Source organism: Indicator indicator, chromosome 4 (genome assembly GCF_027791375.1).
Source record: "Indicator indicator isolate 239-I01 chromosome 4, UM_Iind_1.1, whole genome shotgun sequence".
NCBI classification, from domain to species: domain Eukaryota; kingdom Metazoa; phylum Chordata; class Aves; order Piciformes; family Indicatoridae; genus Indicator; species Indicator indicator.
The window spans coordinates 7931269-7950837 of record NC_072013.1 but is presented as its reverse complement, the minus strand read 5'-3'; the positions used below and the strand labels follow the sequence as shown (position 1 = coordinate 7950837).

Sequence of the window (19569 nt, the reverse complement as noted above, 5' to 3'; positions counted from 1 at the left end):
GTATTATTTCTTACACATATCCTGATCTCCATTTCCGTGGGAAACATGGCAGACACATGGTTGCTTATTGCGTGAGGGTTTATATGCCTACTATGGCTGTTGGTGATTCATTGCAGTTGCTTCTCTGTTTCAGGACCTGTAACTAAGTGGACCCTACTGACCTCTGAACCACAGAGGGTAAGAGTGAAAAGAAGTGGTAGAAGTACAGAAAGAACAAGGAAGTGGATGCACTTTCATCTGGACTTCTTTTCTGCCTTTTATTACTAAAACTGAATGGAAGAGACAGACTTCCGCCAGTTTCCTCCCCCAACCTCAGGGATGGGTGGATTGTGAATACAGTGTGTGCAGCTGGGAGAATAGACTGAACAATGAATCTTCAGGCTCAGCAGAAGTCTTCAAGCAAAAGGACTGGGAAACGAGTTGCCTTTTTTAATGAGCAGGAAATAGCTGTGTCATCTAAAGAACCTCAGCAGCAGCTTAAGGAAGGACGGTACTATGGTCCTGGTGGGAATATACCAGTCTCCCAAACAATGGAGATTTCTCAGGCAGGAGGATTAACAGGTGCTCCTAACAATGTTGCTTTGATGAACTCTGTTTACAGTCAAGATAGAGGAGAATCAATGATGATGTCCCAGACAGTAACAGCTGTCAAATGGCAAAATTCAGTAGTGGGCAGCCGGTTGCCAGAGAGGGGTGACAGCCACTGGCAGTCTCCCCCTTCCATGTGGAACCACAGTATGGTTTTTGGGGGTAACCCAAAAGGACCTCACTCCAACGCTGGTGCATCAGGCTTCTATGGCCACTCAGAAGCCCTGAAAAGAAATCAAGAGAAAGGAGTGTTTGTGTCACAGCTGGACTTATATGGAGATGCTGTCCAGCAAATGATGTCCCAGAAGGCTCAGCTAGAACAGCAAGCTCTGATTAGACAGCAAGCTCAAATGAATTCTTTTCATCAGATGCAGAAACAGCAGCAGCAGCAGAATCAAAGTCTGCCATTACAGCCTTTCCAACTTGCATTTGGTCACCAAGGCCAAAAGCAGGGTCTTCCTGAATTGTTACATGTCTATCAAGAAGCCCCAACTTCTTCCAGTCAGTCATTCACTGCTCAACAAAAACAGCAAGCTCTTCCCCAGCTACAACTCTTTGAAAATTTCTATCCTCAACAGCAGCAGCAAGCTGCCACACAAGCCTTCAGTCTGCAGCAAACTGCTTCTTCCATAGCACAGCCTCATGTGGCAGCTGCAGCACCTCAGCATCGCATGATGGCACACCAGTTTCAGCAAACAGAGAGGAACCAGGAACTATTCAAGGCTCTAACAGAGCAGAGCCAGCAGACTGTGCTACCTCAGACCCAGATTCCCTTTCCAAGAAGGTCACGAAGACTTTCCAAAGAAGGTGTCCTGCTGACACCTGCAGGACAAGTGTTGGCTTCCAAGCAGACAGAAGAACAATCTAGCAATTTATTTCTGCATCACTGGCAAACGCATCAGCAGGAGGTCCCCTTACAGCAGACACCTGAGTCAGTGGGCCACAGCAAAGGCAACTATTTGCAGCCCAAGAGAATTGATCTGGGACAGAAGGATGTCCTGGTCAGTAGTGAGCTGTGCCAGGTAGAAGTAGACAGGCAAACCACAGCCCAGAATGGTAGAGATGAGGAGGAACAGGCAGCAGCAGCTGAAGAAAACACTCACAGAACTAATGATTTTCAGGGTGTCAGAGGTGGTGTAATCCAGAGTACACGACGGAGACGGCGTGTTTCTCAAGAAGCCAATTTGCTGACTTTGGCCCAAAAAGCTGTAGAGCTGGCTTCTCTTCAGAATGTGACGGTAAGGTGTACATTTTAACCAATAGAGAATGCTTCAGACTACAAAATACAACTGAAACAAAGGGAAAAGAATTTATGTTCCATATGCAAGATAGGATGATATCATGATGCAAGTGTAGTAGTATGGCAAGGGCAGCGCTGGAGTAGTGGCATACAAGTTCAGCTACTGTGGCTGATAGATGTGGGAGAGGAGAGATCTAGTGCAGTGAAACCACCTAGGGGTAGTTTTATTTCACTTATACTCAATGTTATTTTAGCCCAGGGCTCCAAAATTAGGGACATTTTCAGCTTAGGCCTCAAGCTGCTCAGGAGTTTTGAGACAAGTGTAAGCAGTTGACTTGGTGTCTTTTTACCAGTTAAGTAGTCTCCTCTTTTTATGTCAAAAGGGTACTAATTACCTGCCAGTTCTAGCAGCTGTAGTGTTTCTGAATTGTGCTATATGAAACTACATAATGCAGTTTGCATATTAAACATTTCTGAGTATTGAAAGCCTGACCAAGTCTCACTTATATGAAGAGTTTACACCAGGCATAACAAAGACCTGTCTGAAGCTGTATCCTGTTTCTGAGAATGACCTGCAGCAAGTGCGCTTAGAGGTTGGTAACCTGAGGACAAGGTCTGCTTTGTAAGCTTTCTGTAGGCTGTGATGGGGAAAATACTCATGTAGGAAAATATTTATGTTCACTACTGTTACTTCTTTGGTGTCTTATCAGTCTAAACTGTGCAGTGTGTATTCCTTCTGGTAGGATAACAGGGTTAAAAAAGGTAGGAAAAGCAAGTGGTGGGATTTTTTGGACTTGGGTAGGGTTTTCTTGTTTGTGTTCAGTTTTCTTTTAGCTGTGGTTTGACAAATATTTCATTGAATGCCTCTCAAGTGGGATAAAGATACACTTCTCTTTGGAAGCTTTCTTACCAGAGTCTAGTGAGGTACAAGTATTAAAGCATAGCCTGCTTTTACGTACAGTTTTGCCACTGGGGTTACTGCCAGTCAGATAGCAAAGGGATGGGAATTTATTCGCCTCTCCTTCACGTCTTCACCTTTTATCCTGGTCTGCCTGGAATGGGCTGCCCAGGGAGGTAGTTGAGTCACGAACCCTGGATGTGTTCAAAGGTTGTTTGGATGTGGTGCTTGGGGATGTGATTTAGGGGTGAACCTTGTTAGGGTTATCAGTTGGACCTGAGGGTCTTTTCCAGCCTGAATGTTTCTGTGATCTGTGACTGGTTTTTCCAATCCCTTCCTTAGAGGGGTGTACTGCTTGAGTGAAAAAACAGATTAATAAACAATGAGGCAGATACGCACAGCCTGCTTCCATGTCTTGCACAGCTGACAGCAAACAGTGATTGTTGATGCTATCTTCAATCCTTTTTGCTCTTAACGCCAGTTGAACAAGCAGATTTGTTAGAGAGCTAGTAGTAGTTAGCAGCATGAGCAGTTATTTGCTCATACTTTCTCAGCTATGGTATAGTTATATTGCAGGAAGGCCCACAACTCACATTGCAGTCTGATCACCATCACAGCATCTAGGAAAGGACTCTGAGAGGCCAAGTAACAAACTGGCCCTTTGGAGGCATGTCTGCTTGCAGCTAATTCATAATGTAAAGATCAAACGGAAGTGTTTTTGTAGATGCTCTTTTGTTCTTTGTAATTATGCAAGCAACCTGTTTATTTCCATGATGGCACTAGCAGATGAACCCTTTATGTTCAGATCTCTTCAGGCTTTCAGGATGGGGTTTTGAAAGATGTTAAAATCCTTACCTGAGGTCTGATGGATTTTACATCTTTAAGGGAGCTGGATGTCATGTGAGAGAGAACAAGGGAGTGTTTTTTGGTAGGGGATGGTCTGTTTCTCTTATTAGTGTCTTTCTGTTACAAACAACCTAGAGCTTATAAGAAGGCCATAGGGTTAAATTACTGGTGAAAGAAGATACAATTCACAATTAAAACAAGGTTTTTGAACATTCCAATGCAGGTGTGTGTACTTTATTTGAAAACAGTAGTTCTGGACAGCAGTATCTGTCTGCCTGTTGTGTCACAACTGATGCTTTGCACCAGAGCTGCCTGTCATAGTGTACCTGCCTTTTTCAGATGGTGCAAACTTAATTGCTGCTTGCAGGCTACAACACATTCTCAACCCTTAGTTTTATGGTTTCATTTCACATATAAACGTTATACTCAAAACAGTGGTGTAATTTGTTTAATAGTGCAGGAAGTATTTCTCAGATCTGAAATGGTTGTCTTAAGAGTGTCTGGGTTTAAATATTCCTTTGTCGACGGGAGACATAAGTTCCAGTAACCTGGCTTCGTTCTCCTGGCACAGAGCAGGACACCAGCTGCTACATCCAAAACAAAACCAACCAAACAAAGTTTTATTTTTGGATTTGTAGTTCTGGACTCACCTCCTTTATGAACAAGCTTAAATTTCACTGCGAAGAGGAGCTGCATTTACTATTAGGAAGATGATACAGATTGATGGCAGAAAGCACTGGATGGGCAGGTGTTGCTCAAAGGCTGGTTTGGCTTCTTGTCCCATCAGAGCAGTTCTTCCAGCTATCGCAACTGGGTTTTGTCTGTGAATTCTAAACTTTTTACAAACCACTTGAAGGACAGACAGGATCAGTGCCAAAATTATTGATGGGTTTCCGTGGGTCTCCTGGAGGACTCTAGATCCCCTAGCAGTTCTACAAGTGAAAGTCCTGTCCTTGCTCACTGTCTCCTTTCTACTTGCCTCTGAACATAATCAGACAGTTGTAAAACTGTTTAGAGATCTGAAACAAATAGCTTAATTCCAAAATCAGTTGTGTCTCTTCTTAGTAAACCTTATCTATGTGTGATCTTTCATGACCAGAAAAGCTCTGGTGTGGACCTCAGCATCTTTAAGGGTGTCTCAACTATTTACAGGTAAATTTCTAGTGATGACTCTTCTCTATCTCTACTGCTGATCAGGTGTCCTCCTTACCCTCTTCTTGAAGGGGTCATCTCTTCCATCATCAAGAAAGGAGAGTTCTTTGCTGATTACCTCCCAGTCTTGAAAACAGAAGGATCATGTTTAACTGATCATACAGCCAAAGAAAAGTGACATGTTTTCTGGGACTCCATGCCATAATTTCCTCTTTATCGTCAGGAAACTAGCTTGTATCTCTTGATCTACAGAGATCTGTGTGGTACACAGCAAGTATCTGAGCGTAGTAGATTGGTCAGAATTTGTGCTTATTCACATATTGATACTGACATTACTTCTTTGTCATTGTTCTCTCAGGTACCCAGAAAGCATGTAGAGTGTTTGCACTAGTAACAGCTACATCAGGAGGAAAATGCACTTGATTAAAACCAAGACTTTTCTTGGCACCAGTCTGAAGAACGTAGTGTGAATGCACCACTCTAAACAGTGGTGCAGAACTAACTGCTATGGATTTCACTGCTGGAAGACCCCAGAGCTATCCCAGTTGTTTAACTAGGCTTCAGTAATAAGGTCATAACAGCATAAATTTCCTGATCAGTTGGGGTCCACATATAGCAGCATGAAGCCATAGTGAGCTACTGCTGGAGGTATGGGCAGGACTAGGCAAAGTAGGCTTCTGTTTCCAGTAGATGACTTGTTGCAATCAGGAACGTTGCTTGTGTCATGTATACTGGAAAAAAAACACAGCACAAAGGTAGCTCAGGTTTTTATATGAGAGATTTAATTAAGCTTATTCTGGCTTAGTCTTTCTGGACCAGAAGTCCAATATTTGGAATTAATAACCGTCAGCTTACGCTCATTACTGGAATGGAAGACCCTTTGTTGGAAGGTGTAGGGTGCAAATTTATCTGGAAAATAAAATGTCAAGCCATAGGCAGTGAAATGATACTGAAGAGTGATGCATAGAAATATTCTGGTAGATGAGACTTCAGGCAATTCCCAAGTGGTTATAAGAAATTCTGGTAATGCTTTTTTGAAGTATTCTTTTTCCTGCAGTAACACTTTTCCAAATCCATTATAGCTTGCAGATTGTATTGAGAAACTGGATAGAGACTGAAAGTGAGACATAATCTGATTTATTATGCAAGTACAACAGAACTTTTAAGGAATCTATTTTTCTTCTCAGGAACTGGCTACTTCAGAAGAGAAAAAGAGTGCGATGATAGGAGCTTCAGGACCTACAGCTGCAAAAAGTGTTGTGGAATTTGCCAGTTCTTCACCAGCTCCCAAAAGAACCCGAGAGGATAACAGCCTTGTGCCTCTTATCATTCCTGTGTCTGTGCCAGTGAGAAAAATTGACTTGCAGAGCCTTGGAAAGGAAAAATCTGAGGATGGAAAGCTCCAGAAAGGCCAAACAAATGATCGAGCTCCTTGTGAACGCAAGCCTTCCGTGATAGTCACTCGGAGGCGATCCAATCGTAATACTAACATGGAAACCTCAAACCAGGTATGGATAGACTTAAGAACCCAAAGATGAGCCAAATCCATTAGATTTAATTACTTAGCTTTTATCCATAAGCTTTTCTATTAAAGTAGTTTAATCTCAAGACTTGAACTTGGAATGGAGGTAATTTGAGGACTGTAGATTATATTTTTTCATCCTAATACTGCCATGTATTTGGGCATCGCTAGCTTTTCATGACTAAAGCTAATCCTAGTGCAGCTAAACAATGCTCTACTGCTAAAGAGTGACTAAAGCCAGGTGGTCACTAGCACTGGAATAAATTTACTTGAGTAAAGAGTACTTTCTCCATATGTACACAGTTAATAAGAACTTCTGAGTAGTGCATATATCTCTGAGTAAAATCCCAAGTGAAGGTTTTATTTCATGGAATTGGGAACACTTTACTGAGGATCTGAAGGTCAGTATGTGAGTGTTCCCCTTCAGTGTGGTGCTGTTAAATGGTTGGGTTTTTTTTCGTCGTTCCTATTCAGAAGAACAGTGGAACGTTCAGATACCAGAGAAGTGGCAGGCATCTAAAAAGGGTTTAGTGAATTTAAATGTTTCCATTCTGTTGTTTGGTGTCACCCTATATCTGTAGCAGCTTTCTGCTATACTTCTATACGTTTTTTAAAGCTACCATGGGATCACTATCTTTCCAACTGAAGGCTGAACCGTACGTATGTGTAGTTCTTGTAAAATACAACTTCATAAGCACTCAGAGCTACCATTGCCACCTTATAGTTCCTGTGTTCGTTCCATTCCTCATCTTCTTCCTTCCTCTTTCCCTTTGTGTGTATTGTTGAGACACTCTCCAACTGCCATATCCAGATTTTGTATTTCCTTGCAAGATTGTTGTCATCTTGCTGAAGTTTTTCAAATAACCCAAGGTTTTAAAATGAAATCAAGTATGTGATTGTTTTCTAATAGCATGAAGATGCTGTTCCAAAGGATGAAGCAGAGGGCTTTGCCCGAAAACCAAAGCAGCGTCCAAGACCTGAGCCACTCTTCATCCCACCAAAAGCTGGCACCTTTATTGCACCACCTGTTTATTCTAACATTACTCCATATCAGAGCCACTTACGGTCACCTGTCCGTCTGGCAGATCATCCTTCAGACAGGAACTTTGAGCTACCTCCTTACACTCCTCCACCAATTCTTAGTCCAGTGAGAGAAGGATCCGGGCTATATTTTAATGCTATCCTCTCTTCAAGTGGTCATCCAGTTGCTCCACCTCCAATGACTCCTAAAAGTGCTCACAGAACTCTGCTTAGATCAAGTAAGTTCTACTTTATTCTTCATTTATTGTCTAATTTATGATTAGGAACCATGGAGTAATAGGAAGATCGTGACTTTAGGAGGTGTGATTGTCTGAAACTGCAATGACTGCGAGTCTGGGGAGGGAGCTGGGATGGGGGAAATGCAATGCTGCTTCCATCTAAGCTTGCATGGTAAGATGCGTTCACAAGTATGCAACACCCCCTACAGACGTTCTTAGGAACAGACAAGTCACTTGTAATAGATTGTCAGTATCTGGAACTCAGGGAACAGAAAGTAGTTGCTACTAAGATGTAGATGGTGACTGGAAGGTAGGTTCTTGGTCGTCTTAAATTCCTTTAGCATGTAGGTACCTTTTTCGACAGAGAGAGAATTCTGATCAGAGCTACAACCCGTGTGAAGAATAGATTTAAAACATGAAGTTGAGCTGTCTGAGCATTTCTTTCTTTTCCTTGCAGATAGTTCAGAAGTTACCCCTCCTGTTCTTGCAGTAGTGGGGGAAGCTACCCCGGTCAGCATTGAGCCGTAAGTACTCAGCCAATTCTGGGCCTGGTAGTAAAGGTGCTTCCTTTCTTTCTCCTAAATCTTTATGCTCCCTATGTCTTAGAAACATTAAAGCTATTCCTATTGGTGACTCAGAATATAAATTGTCTTTATTAAAAATTACTCCATAAAATAAATAATATTTGTTTTGGCTAACACATCTTGTAATTGTGGTGCTCTATTACTGCTCATCCGTCTCTGTGCTGAAATACTATTGGCTAGCTAAAGGTGAATCTACTCTGTTGTATACAAGCCCTTCTTTGTATGCTGTATGTTTGCTTTAAAGTGGGGAAATAAAGATTTAGAAAGCCAAAGCACAGTATGGGAAAATGTAGTTCACTCTGCTATATCCTGGTCAGATTGCAGTTACCTCTGCCATGTGTTAGCTGCCATGCAACTGTAAACATAACATTGTTCCTGTCTCAGCCAGCTCAGTCTGAAAGCACTACAGCCCTCTGCATAGAGTGTTTGGGGCTTCAGCTAATAGCTTCATGAGTCTCTTTTAGCTGACTGTGTGCTGGGAAAGTTCAGACATGTGGACCCAGCAGCAACAGGGAACATGATCTGGAGATACTGTAACTGGAGTTACAAGCTTTTGCTTGGTGCCAGTCCTGGTAAACCTGAGCAGAGTGGCAAAAACAACAACAAAAAAAGCAGAGTAGTAAGCTTCTGTGCACAACAGTCCTTGTAAACTCTCTGAGAGTGTTAACAGCTGAAGTTCAGTGCTGTTGAACTACCACTACTGAAGCTGAGTTTTCTGCACTTTTGGCAGCAGGCTGTCCTGAGCAAGTGTTGCAATTGTGAATGAACCCAGATTATTATTGTCACCTTTGCAAATCCCTTCCAAGCTGAGCCCATTCATGAATATAATCACCGTTGGTGGTGTTTACATCTGTTCTGAAAATGGTTTAGTTTGTCTTCTTTGTTGGTTCATTTCATGCTAATCCAGGGGAACCTCTTCATCAACAAATGTTTTTCGTTTTCTTGATCTTTTCACTTCTCCATGGTGCAGTTGCCTTTGGCTGTTGTCTGTTGGTTGAAATTGCTGAAGTTAATGACACAAAGGTAGCTGCAATTTTAGATGCATGTGAAAATTCCAAATTTTTTTCCAGATGTTTCAAACCATAGTTACTTAGTAACAGAAGTTTATCTCCTTTTGCCAAAAAGGAGTTCTGTGCAGATTTGTCTTGCTGTCATCTTGAGTCTTACTGAACAGACACTTACAGAGGTAGATAGTTTTTACCAAGGTGAATTAACAAACTGGTGTCATTCTGTGTTGTTGAAGTAATCAGTTTGCTCCTCTAGAGCTAGTTTGTGCAGCACTGTTGTGGTCAGTTTTGTAGATGTGTCTTCTGTAAAAGAAATACGGCAGAACGCAGTTTTTAAAAAGAAAAATATGTTTAATTTGATTTGTAGTCTTGACTCTGTCAGAAGCCAGAACAAGCCTGCATCTCTTCATTTATATGTGCATAAATAGCAAACCGTTCCCCTCAAACAGAAACACAGAATATATCCAAGATCATCCAGTCCAACACTCAACCCAGCACCAAAGGGTCAACACTAAACCATGTCCCTGAGCACCAGGTCCGCACATGGTTTGAACACCCCCAAGGGATGGTAACTCCACCACTGCTCTGGGCAAGCCATTCCAATCTTTGATAACCCTTTCAGTGAAGAAGTATTTCCTAGCATCCAGCCTAAGCCTCCCTTGGTGCAACTTGTAACCATTTCCTCTGGCCCTGTTGTTTGCCACCAAGGAGAAGAGGCTGCCCCCTCTTCACTCCAAACTCCTTTTAGGTAACTGTAGAGAGTGATGAGGTCTCCCCTCAGCCTTCTATTTTCCAGATTTAATACCCCCAGCTCCCTCAGATTCTCCTCATAGGTCATATGCTCCAGGCCCTTCATGAGCCTCCTTGCCCTTCTGTGGTCATGCTCCAGCACCTCAATATCCTTCCTATAGTGAGGGGTGCAGAACTGGACACAATACTCGAGGTGTGGCCTCTGAGTAAAGCGGGATGATCACCTCCCTGTCCCTGGCCACAGTGTTTCTACTGCACACCAGGATGCCATTGGCTTTCTTGGCTCTTCTGAGCACACTGCTGACTTACATTGTTGACTAGAACAAATACCCCCAAGTCCCTTTCTGAGTTGCAGCTTTCCAGCTGCACAACCCCAAACCTGAAGAAGTAGATTTGAATCTACTTTAGATGCAAAAGAAGTAGTTTGGAAAATCTTTTTTTATGTGTGTTGTAAGTCAGCCATTTGTTCTGAAAGCAGGCTTCTCCAGCTCATGATGTCTTTTGGTGCATGCATGCTGACAATACCAGAGTGATGTATTAGGCAGAAAAAAGAAATGAAGGTGTTTACTTCTTCCCCATCCATAACAGAAAGTGATATCCTTTCCTGTCCCTTTGATACCACAGGCTTCTTGGACTTCAAAACATCCTATCAGAATAAATATTCTCAGGGGTTTTTTTTAATGTTACATGTGTTGTTTCAATTCCTCTCCACATCTTTTCCAGACTCTCATAATAGACATCTGTGTCATTTGGGAGCAGCAGGAGACCAAAAAAGTCTGGTTGTTGGCATTTCTTGGATGTTTTTGTTACTGGTCCTTATTGGACTAGATGAGGCTTTTTCTCTGCTAATTCTTTTCCCCCCTATTCTGCATGAGAACCAAGCCAAGACTTGAGAATTATGGCAAGCCTTGCCCCGAGCAGGGAACTTGACTTTTTTTTCTAATGAAGCAACTCCAGAGTTTAATCATCTTGTGTGCACTGCCTGATCTACTCTCACAAAAAAAAAAAAGATAAAAAAAGCTTATTTCTCCATCCTTTACTATTTCAGGTGCTACCAGTAGAGTGCTAGTTGACTGATATCTGAAAGAGCAACTTTTTTTCATTAAGTATAGCTACCTTACTTCAGAATAGGAGACTTTCATTGTATTTTAAGTGCTCTGAGCAGCAGCTGTTCTCAAATATCTTGCTTTGCTGTAGGATTTTCCTGCTAACTTAGCTTGGATGATTTCTTTTGCTCTCTCTTCTGGACCTCTGAGTTGCATGCATAGTTACTATATTACTTGGAAAGTTGTCCTTGGATTTATGTTAACACGCAGTTTGTGTAGCTACCTCTGTCTCTCTGCCTATTTTACCCACTGAGTGAGAGATGCAGAGCAATTACCCTGGACATCCATGCTCTCACTGTTTGCTGTGCTGCAAGACTTGCTCTACCTCCAAGTCTGGTAGGGCAGTCATTCAGTAGTGGTTCTTACCTATCTCTGTGTACAAAATTGTGTTTGCTCATGCGGAGTAGAATCTCTGTGGATGGCCTTTAAGCAGGTGTAGTGCTCTGTGTATCGCACAGTGCGAGAAATGTCTGCTTGTTCAGAATCTAAAAGTATAAGACTGTTGCTAAAAGAATGAGCAATACAGCTTTCATTGTTTTAGCTTTTTAGTTTCAGTTGTTAGAAATAGTTTTAGAAGATAGTAGATTGTGTCATAATCATAAAAGGCCGAACTTTGATCCTGTTTTGAATGGAGTGTTGGAATAAAATAGTCTTCAGAAGTCCTCTATGATTTAAGTGGTGCTGTGGTTCTGTAGTTACAGGTAGCAAAACATTAACATAAAACCAGGCTTACATATCTTATTCATGAGGAGTAAGCATAGCATAAGAGAAGTCCATGTGACAGCTTCTCTCTCGTGATATGATTATTGTGATTAAAATGATGACTACTGAAAGCTAATAGGTTAGGCTTTGGTTTTTTGGTTTATGGGTGGTTGGGGTTTTTTTTTGTTTGGTTTGGTTTTTAGATTTCTTAGGGGATCCTAATTTAAATACAATTGGAACCATTGTTGGTTAGCCAATGAAAACTGGTGATGGATGTAAGACCTCTCACCTTCTGAATCATTCTTTACGTAACCTGAAAGCTATTCGTGTTCTGTGCAGGAACCAACTGCCTTTCGGTTTCTTCCGAAGAAGTGCTTCTAGGGAAGATGGAGACTTTGTGGATATTGTGAAGGGGGCCTGACTATTACTTTTCACCTTCCCTGCAGGCGAATAAATGTAGGAGCTCGTTTTCAAGCAGAAATCCCAGCACTCCGAGACAAGTCTCTGGCAGCAGATGATGAACATAAAGCGGAGCTGGTGTGGCAGCCGTGGGGTGACCTGGAAACCAACAAAGTCACCCAAGAGAATGGTAAGAATGTGGAAGGCTAGTAAATGGGACTGAATTGTCACAGCTGTTGTAGGGGGTAACCACTGTAGGCATAATGTAAAATTGAGCTGCAAGAGACCTGTTTGAGTGACACTGAAAATCAACCTAGGACTAAAACTTGTCTATTGGGTTGCATGTGGTGGGGGAAGGTTGATACTATTGTGTTTTAAGTTGAAATAAAATGGAACCATTTGTTAGTGGTCAGGCAAAGAGCAGTCTTTTGTTCACTGAAGTTTCCTTGTCTTCCTTTGAAAGTCACATGCACTTAACTTCTGTATTCTCAGGGGATGTTCTAGACATAGTAGTATTTTGAAAAAATGAAGTTGTAAAAGGAAGTCAGCATGAGGAAGTGGGAGTTGTGGCAGCTGGTAGCAGACTTGGGAAACTGCTCTTGGTACACAAGAGCTGTGACATGTATAAATCCAAAAGTGAAGAGGAAGTAGGTAGGTTTGGAAGAAATGTTTCTGATGAGAGTAAGAAAAAGGGGTATTGTGAAATGGAAGTGCACAATATAAGGAGGAATTCAGGAGATCTGAGGTGAAGGAAGATGAGAAGATGTAGTAGGGGGAGGAGGTTTGCAATAAACTCCATGTGTAAAAAGTGCTGCCTGCAGAATAATGCTGACTTTGTGGTCTAATGAGTTTGTGTCCATATTTGACCCAGATAAATTTGCGAGAACATTCAACTTCTCTCTGAGTTTTACTTTCTCTTATGTCTAGTCCTGCTTCAAAAGAGCTAATTAATGATGTGAATCCTGTAGGAAACTCAATTTAATCTTCTTATCTGAATTTATTTGGTACCTCTGTGGAAATAGTGGAAAACCTGCTAGCTGCTGCCTGTTCAAGCATTTTTCCTGGGGCTGGAACCAACCAGGAGCTGGCACTGCATTTCTTACATGAAGCTAAGGGAAGCATTCTGGTGAGTCTTCCCAGCTTTTCACCGTGATGTGGTCAAAGATGTTAATGAAGGCAAGGCGACCTGTTGTTCCTGAGAGGAGAGCAAACTCCTCCCTGCACATCTGGCTCTCACTGTTTAGTGTCCCTTGGATGTCCCTAAAACAGGTTCTACCTTAAGTATAATGTCATGTTCCTTTATTGCCTTGCATATTCCCGACTTCAGCATGTTTGGCTTTTTAACAAACAGGCTGGCCATCTACCGTGGTGAGTGAGCTGAGACTGCTAGATGAATCTTAAATGTTGTCTTCCTAGGAAGATGACCACATGGAAAAGAAAACTAATAGGATGGGTCTGAGGCTGAGGTGTTAAGTGCAGTGTCTTGCTCCTCTGACTTTTGGCAGACCCAGTTAACTTCTTTGTGCCTGTCTATAGAACTGTGCTGCTAACTTTTTATCAATATTGTAAGACATGATACACTTTCATATATGCCCTTTGACACCCCAGGAAGATCTATGGAAGAGCAGTGTGTAGCATAGGGCAGAGGGTTGTCATCCTTTTACAGTTCTATGGTTGATTCAACCTGGCATAAATCAGTCCCATGGTCAGGAGTATCCCACACTTTTGCTTGGCTGCTTGTCTCCTGCCCCCTGTAGAGCACCGGAACTGACTCTTGTGAGGTTGTATTGACCTGAATTGGAGATGAGAACAAATTAAAAGTCATTTTTGTGTGTATGCTAGGTTTCTGCTAGATAAGTTCCCACAACCAGCCAACCATTGTGAATGCTGTTGCTGGCATTAGGGAGGAGCAGGGCTGCCCCCAGCAGCAGGAGCCCACCACTAAGGTAGTTTAAACTCCTAGTGGATGCATGACTCCATTCTTGCCTTCCTGCTGACTTTGAAAGCACTTTCAGTTTAAAGGCAAGGTAAGATGCATCTTGAGCTGAGGTTTTTTTTTGTGGGGAACATTTTAGTCATATGACTGCTCTGATTTATTTTGCAATATTGCTTAGTTAAGTGTGGTAAGAGTGCCATCACTGGGATGTTTAAGGCAGAGATCATTTAGGGCAGCGTTTTTGGATCTGAGTATGTAACTTTAGGCCTTCGGGGGTGAGAGGAAACCACTGCATGGTCTCTGTGGACTTAACTCTCTCCTGATACCACGGTGGTTGTATTGGAAAGTGTCAATTTGTAGAGACATGAAGAGGTGCTGAGAGCTTGCCACTTACCACTTGCTTGTGGTACTCAAGACTTAGTCAAGAGTGTGATTTTTGAAGTTGTCTCACATGGTAAACTGTGATATGGTTCTTTTCAGTTCGCTTGCCAGAAAGGAGAGAATTAACAATTACCCCAAACATTAAATTAACCATTTGAATTGTGTTTATCATAGGGAGCTTTGACCAAGCTGCTGCTGAAGAGGCCAGTACGATCACCTACCCACCCTTTGGCAGATTATCACTACACAGGTTTGTTAATTAGAGTAACTCTGTGCTGCTTATAAGGAAGGAATTTTTCTCCCCTTTTCTGCTCTGTGTAACATTACAATCAGATTAAAAGACCATTCTTCTCTCTGTTAAGTGAAATGATGGATTGCCAAGAATTTTGCCTGTGTAAATTCGCACTTGTAAGAAATGCTGTATCTCTCAGAACATGTGCATGTGTGCATTTGCATGTGTCTGTGTTCTGATTCCCTTTGCAGGGAAAAGGGATAGTGATCCTTTCAGCCACAGAGAATACAGAAAGATAAGATAGCTACTACCTACAAGAAGGGCTGTGCTAATCTCAGAACCACAACTTTTCTGGTGTGAATTTGTGGGGTGGAGTTGAGGAAGCTTGCTGAAGAAAGCTCAGCCAACTATTGCTGCTTGTCAGTGCTTCTGCAAGATTTAAATGCCTTAAACTGCCTTTGTAGTCTTGTACCTAACTAGAAAATAGTCAGCTGTGTGGTGACAGCAACTTCAGTGATCTAGGGTGACCAAAGCCACTTGAAACATCTGATGTAAGGTGGCAGGGAGACATCTAATATAGCTGGTGCTGCAATGCATAGAAATTACATTTCATTGTTATTACACATTCCAGCTCCAGTGGTTGGGAAATACTTAAGTAATCCCTGTAAGACAGGAGAAGAATCAAATATATGTTTATTATTAGAGGCAAGGGTGCTAGGATAGTAACAATATTGGAGATGTAATATACCTTAAAGTATAGTGGATTGCTGCTGAAAGAGAAGCCCCTGTTCTCCTGTCCCACTATTTCCTAATGACTGGGCCACACAGAGTGTGTCTGTTCACCTTGCTATTTTGTGTTTTTGCAAGCTGAACTGAGTTAACCTGTGGTGATGAGTGCTAGATCTAACACAAATGAAGTAAAGAGAGGAGGGCTGAAGAGGAGCAGTAGCAGAGTGGCTAGCAGCAGTCTGCGGTTATGCTGGATTAGGTGTGATGAGAAGCTGCCTCCTTGCATGTGTGCATTGGTCTTATTTAAGAGGTGAACATTGAATAAAAAGTATGTAGAAGAGTAAACACATAAAATTGCAAGGGCGTCGGTTACAACTCTTGTTTTTCTGCAGGATCAGACAAGTGGAAAGTTGCTGAAAAAAAGCTTTTCAACAAAGGCATTGCCATCTACAAGAAAGACTTTTTCTTGGTCCAAAAGCTTGTAAGTTACTTTTTCTTCTGAATGACAACAGTGATACCTTCTTACTTGTTTGTTGAGCATTTAATACAGGGAGTTCAGTGTAGAATTTTCTGAAAGCCCAGTATTAAGCACTGAAATATTGCCTATAAAACTAAAAAGAAATACATCCTTGCTAGTGATGTTAAGGACCAAAGAAAGATCTGTGAACAATGCATCCTTTGGGATATCCTTCCAGTTTTCTGTGACAATGACAGTTAAACTGAACGCTCCCATCTGTTTTCAGTGGGGTGGAAATTACTGAAGGAGCTTGAGTCTGAAATCTGAGTGCAAAACCAGGAGCTGTGTACTTACTTACTGAATAAATTCTCAAAAGGCATTTAAGTTGCAAAAGCCCAGAATCTAAGAATATATTCCAAAACTTCCAGAAAAAACACTGACACAGAAAACGTGGACAGTCACAAGTCTGTACTGATCATTGTCTACCACCATGTGTGTATGAAATGCATGTGGCCAGAATGGAAGGGCTGCAAACCTTCCTTTCCATTTTTGGAGTGGTATTTCTGGTCTGGTCTTCACTGAAAGAAGGAAAATAAAGCTCCCCCGTAAAATTAAAAGGCTGCTCTGAAGCCTGACAGCTCCGTTGGAATGTTCTGGATGCTGAGGAGGTGCCTTAAACTTAGTGCCAGGTTCTGTCACCTTTATATTGACCAGCTTTTCTCTAGAAAGTTGGTCCTGTAGTTCTCAGTAAAAGTGGCAAACAGGCTCTGGGATGGGGCATGTGGGCAAGTATGTCACAGACAAGAAGGTTTTAACAGCAGTTGTGGTGAAATGGAGACTACTGAGGAAAGAAAAATGTTTATTGTACCTTTTAGTAATTATTCGTAAGCCTTTTTTGAAGTTATGTAATCCATCAAACTTTAATGTTTTTTAAACACCAGATAAAAACCAAAACAGTGGCTCAGTGTGTGGAATTCTACTACACATATAAGAAACAGGTGAAAATTGGTCGTAATGGGACCTTAATCTTTGGGGACATTGATGTCACCAATGAGAAATCTATGAGAGATGAAGCTGAAGTTGACATCAAGGTAATTCCTAAATTTCTCTCATCTTTTAGGCTGTAGTGTGAAGTTTGATTTTTGTGTGTTGTCTCATTTCATGTGTTGTCTCATTTTCTGGTAAAATCAAAAGCAGAAACAATCTGGCCAATGTGGATGAGTCTAGACTCTGAAATTTGTGTCCTGTGTCACATGAGGTTTACTTATGCCAAAACTAATGGTTCTTTTATCTTTTGGTGAAGAGTTCCCATAGGTTTGCACGTGTTCTTCCTCCCAGAAGGGACATTTACAGTGAAGAACAGGAGCATATGGAGGAGGAGGAAGAGGAGGAGGAAGAAGCAGAGGAAGGGTTGAGTAACAGAAAGAAGAACACAGTTCCTCTCAAAGAGGAGCAGACACTACAAAATGATGGAATAGTAAGTGCTGCCTTGTAATTGTTGTGCTTTTTTTATGCCACTTTCACTCTGTAACTAGTATAGAAAATACCAGATGGACAGTTGCAGATATAAGAAGTTTCCACTGGACTGAAGTAGATTTGAGTATTACTAGCAACCAACTGTGTGCTGTGGTGAGAGAATTGTAATGAGTGAAGGGGTAAAAAAACCCCAGTGTAATCCTTTGTGGTTGGTGCAGACATCAGACCCTGATGAGAATTGTCCAGAAGATATCCTGAAGACTTTCTCTTTAAATGGTCTGGAATAAATGAAATGTAGTTGACTTTCTCTTTAAATGGTCTGGAGTAGATGAAATGTAGTTGCTCAGCCACTATTTTCCTTCTGATGATGGGGTTTAAGTTTAAGATTGCTTTAATTGTTCCTCTCTCCAAAGGGCAGTGATGCCAGTATGATTCAAGAGGTAACTGTCACAGGCAGAATTGGGAGGAAACCAAGGGAGACAACAGTGAAGCCTCGAAAGCCTGTTACTGCTCCAGTGCAGAGGAGGCGTCGGAAGCAGAAGATTAAATCAGATGCTACCAGTAAAACTCAGAACACAGAAAACACATTTCCATGCAAAAAATGTGGCAGGTAAGAGCAACTCTGCTTCCAGCACTGGTTACAGAATTGCAGTAAGACATATCCTGTGGAAGCCTCTTCTCAAACATGCTTTCCTTCTGTCTATGTCAGAGACATTGGCAGTAACTTTAATGACTTATTACCCCACTAGTCCTTGCAGATTAGGGATTTTTACATATATTGATGTTAAGATACTACAACTTGGATAATTACCTGTTGCTGACTGTTTTTCCTAATGAGACACCACCTGCATTTCAACTGTGTGCAGTAATTGATGTTAAGCTGCGCTTTCAAACAGCTGCTGAATTGCCCCTCTCTAATGCCAGCATTTGTGTAACAAGTAATGTCCCTGCATTTGCTAGATCGCTTTGAGAACAGGATACAGACCTACAAACAGTGATGCAAGAAATACGAGACACTGCCATTGTTCTAGCAGCACATTTTGGGCCAGTGGGTACACAGTTCATCTGGTTAGACTTGTGAGAAGCTAAGCAGTTGTCCATGTCCTGGCCACAGACCAAGGAGAAGCAGGCAAAGGTTCTTAATGGTGTCTAAACTTTTCTTGTGGCATTTGGTGCAACATTCAAGTCATTAATGGCAAAAGGCAGGGGGATAGATCACAGAACTGCTAAGTCAGGAGAAAAAAAGCTCAAGTGTTTCTAGCTGTGCAGACAAGGCTCAGGAGTGGTATTTGGCCATTGTTCACCTCTGTTTTTGGAGTATAGGGGGAATCTCTGAAATCCAGAACCTGTGGTGTTAAGCATCATGTGTATTCAGCACTGCTCCTCTGAATTTAGAATATTTAAGAGCCAAATGAGAGGCAAGAGGAAGTGGCCATATTAAGAAACTTAGTGAGGTGCTTGAGGGCACTCAGGATCTTCTGCTAGCATTCCACCTAGTGCTGGAGCACCAAGTCAGCAAGTGATGTTTGCTGCAGATGCTCTATTGCAGGGCCAACCTGAGTTCCTGAGCTGAAGCTCACAAACTTGAGTCTGGAGCAGCAGAAGCTCTTTTGGAGAATTAATGTAGGAGAGACCAGTGCTAACGTGTGTGTATGTGCTTCCTCAGAGTGTTCTACAAGGTGAAGAGCCGCAGTGCTCACATGAAAAGCCATGCAGAGCAGGAAAAGAAGGCAGCTGCACTGAAGCAGCAAGAGAAAGAGGCGGCAGCAGCAGCAGCAGCCCACAGCCAGGCCCGGCAGGAAGAGAGCAGCGAGAGTGAGAACAGCAGCAGTGGAAGCAGCAGTGCAAGCTCCGATGAAGATGGAGAGATATAGCAGCAGACCAGAATTGGAGGGAGTTGCAAGGCTGGACCCCATCTCCCTCTCAGTGGTCTCACTTTTTTTGCTTGCACTTTTCTAACCTGAGCCATCAGGTCTCAGTTTCAGTGCTGCCATTTCCTCATACCACATGTTCCACTTCAGTACTGACCAAGCCGGAATGGTGGATGAAAAGATTGTTTCAACTTGGTTGTTTTTTTTTTTGTTTTGATTTGGGTTTTGTTTTGTTGGTTGGTTGTTTTTTTTAAAGTAAGATTTCTTTTCTATTTATAATGATACCTGAGGTACATAACAGAACAATGTCACCTGCAGTGGAAGTAAGTTCTCTCTCAGGTCAGTCAGACCTTTCTTTTTGTGCTTGTCAAGATTCATAACAGGACTCTTGGATATAAAGATTTCCAGACTTGAGCAAGAAAATGATGCTCTGC

At 42.0% G+C, this 19569-nt stretch overlaps 1 protein-coding gene across 1 annotated transcript; it reads left to right on the top strand.

The window, feature by feature from the left end:
* Positions 1 to 368: 368 nt before the first annotated feature.
* Positions 369 to 19214, top strand: MIDEAS (mitotic deacetylase associated SANT domain protein). Its single transcript, XM_054400490.1, has 12 exons — positions 369 to 1826; positions 5912 to 6232; positions 7157 to 7505; positions 7963 to 8029; positions 12101 to 12243; positions 13076 to 13179; positions 14545 to 14620; positions 15724 to 15812; positions 16730 to 16879; positions 17092 to 17265; positions 17678 to 17874; positions 18931 to 19214. The coding sequence occupies exons 1-12, from the start codon at positions 369 to 371 to the stop codon at positions 19136 to 19138; spliced, it is 3336 nt and encodes a 1111-aa protein (XP_054256465.1). The 3' UTR covers positions 19139 to 19214.
* The last annotated feature ends 355 nt before the right edge of the window (positions 19215 to 19569 follow it).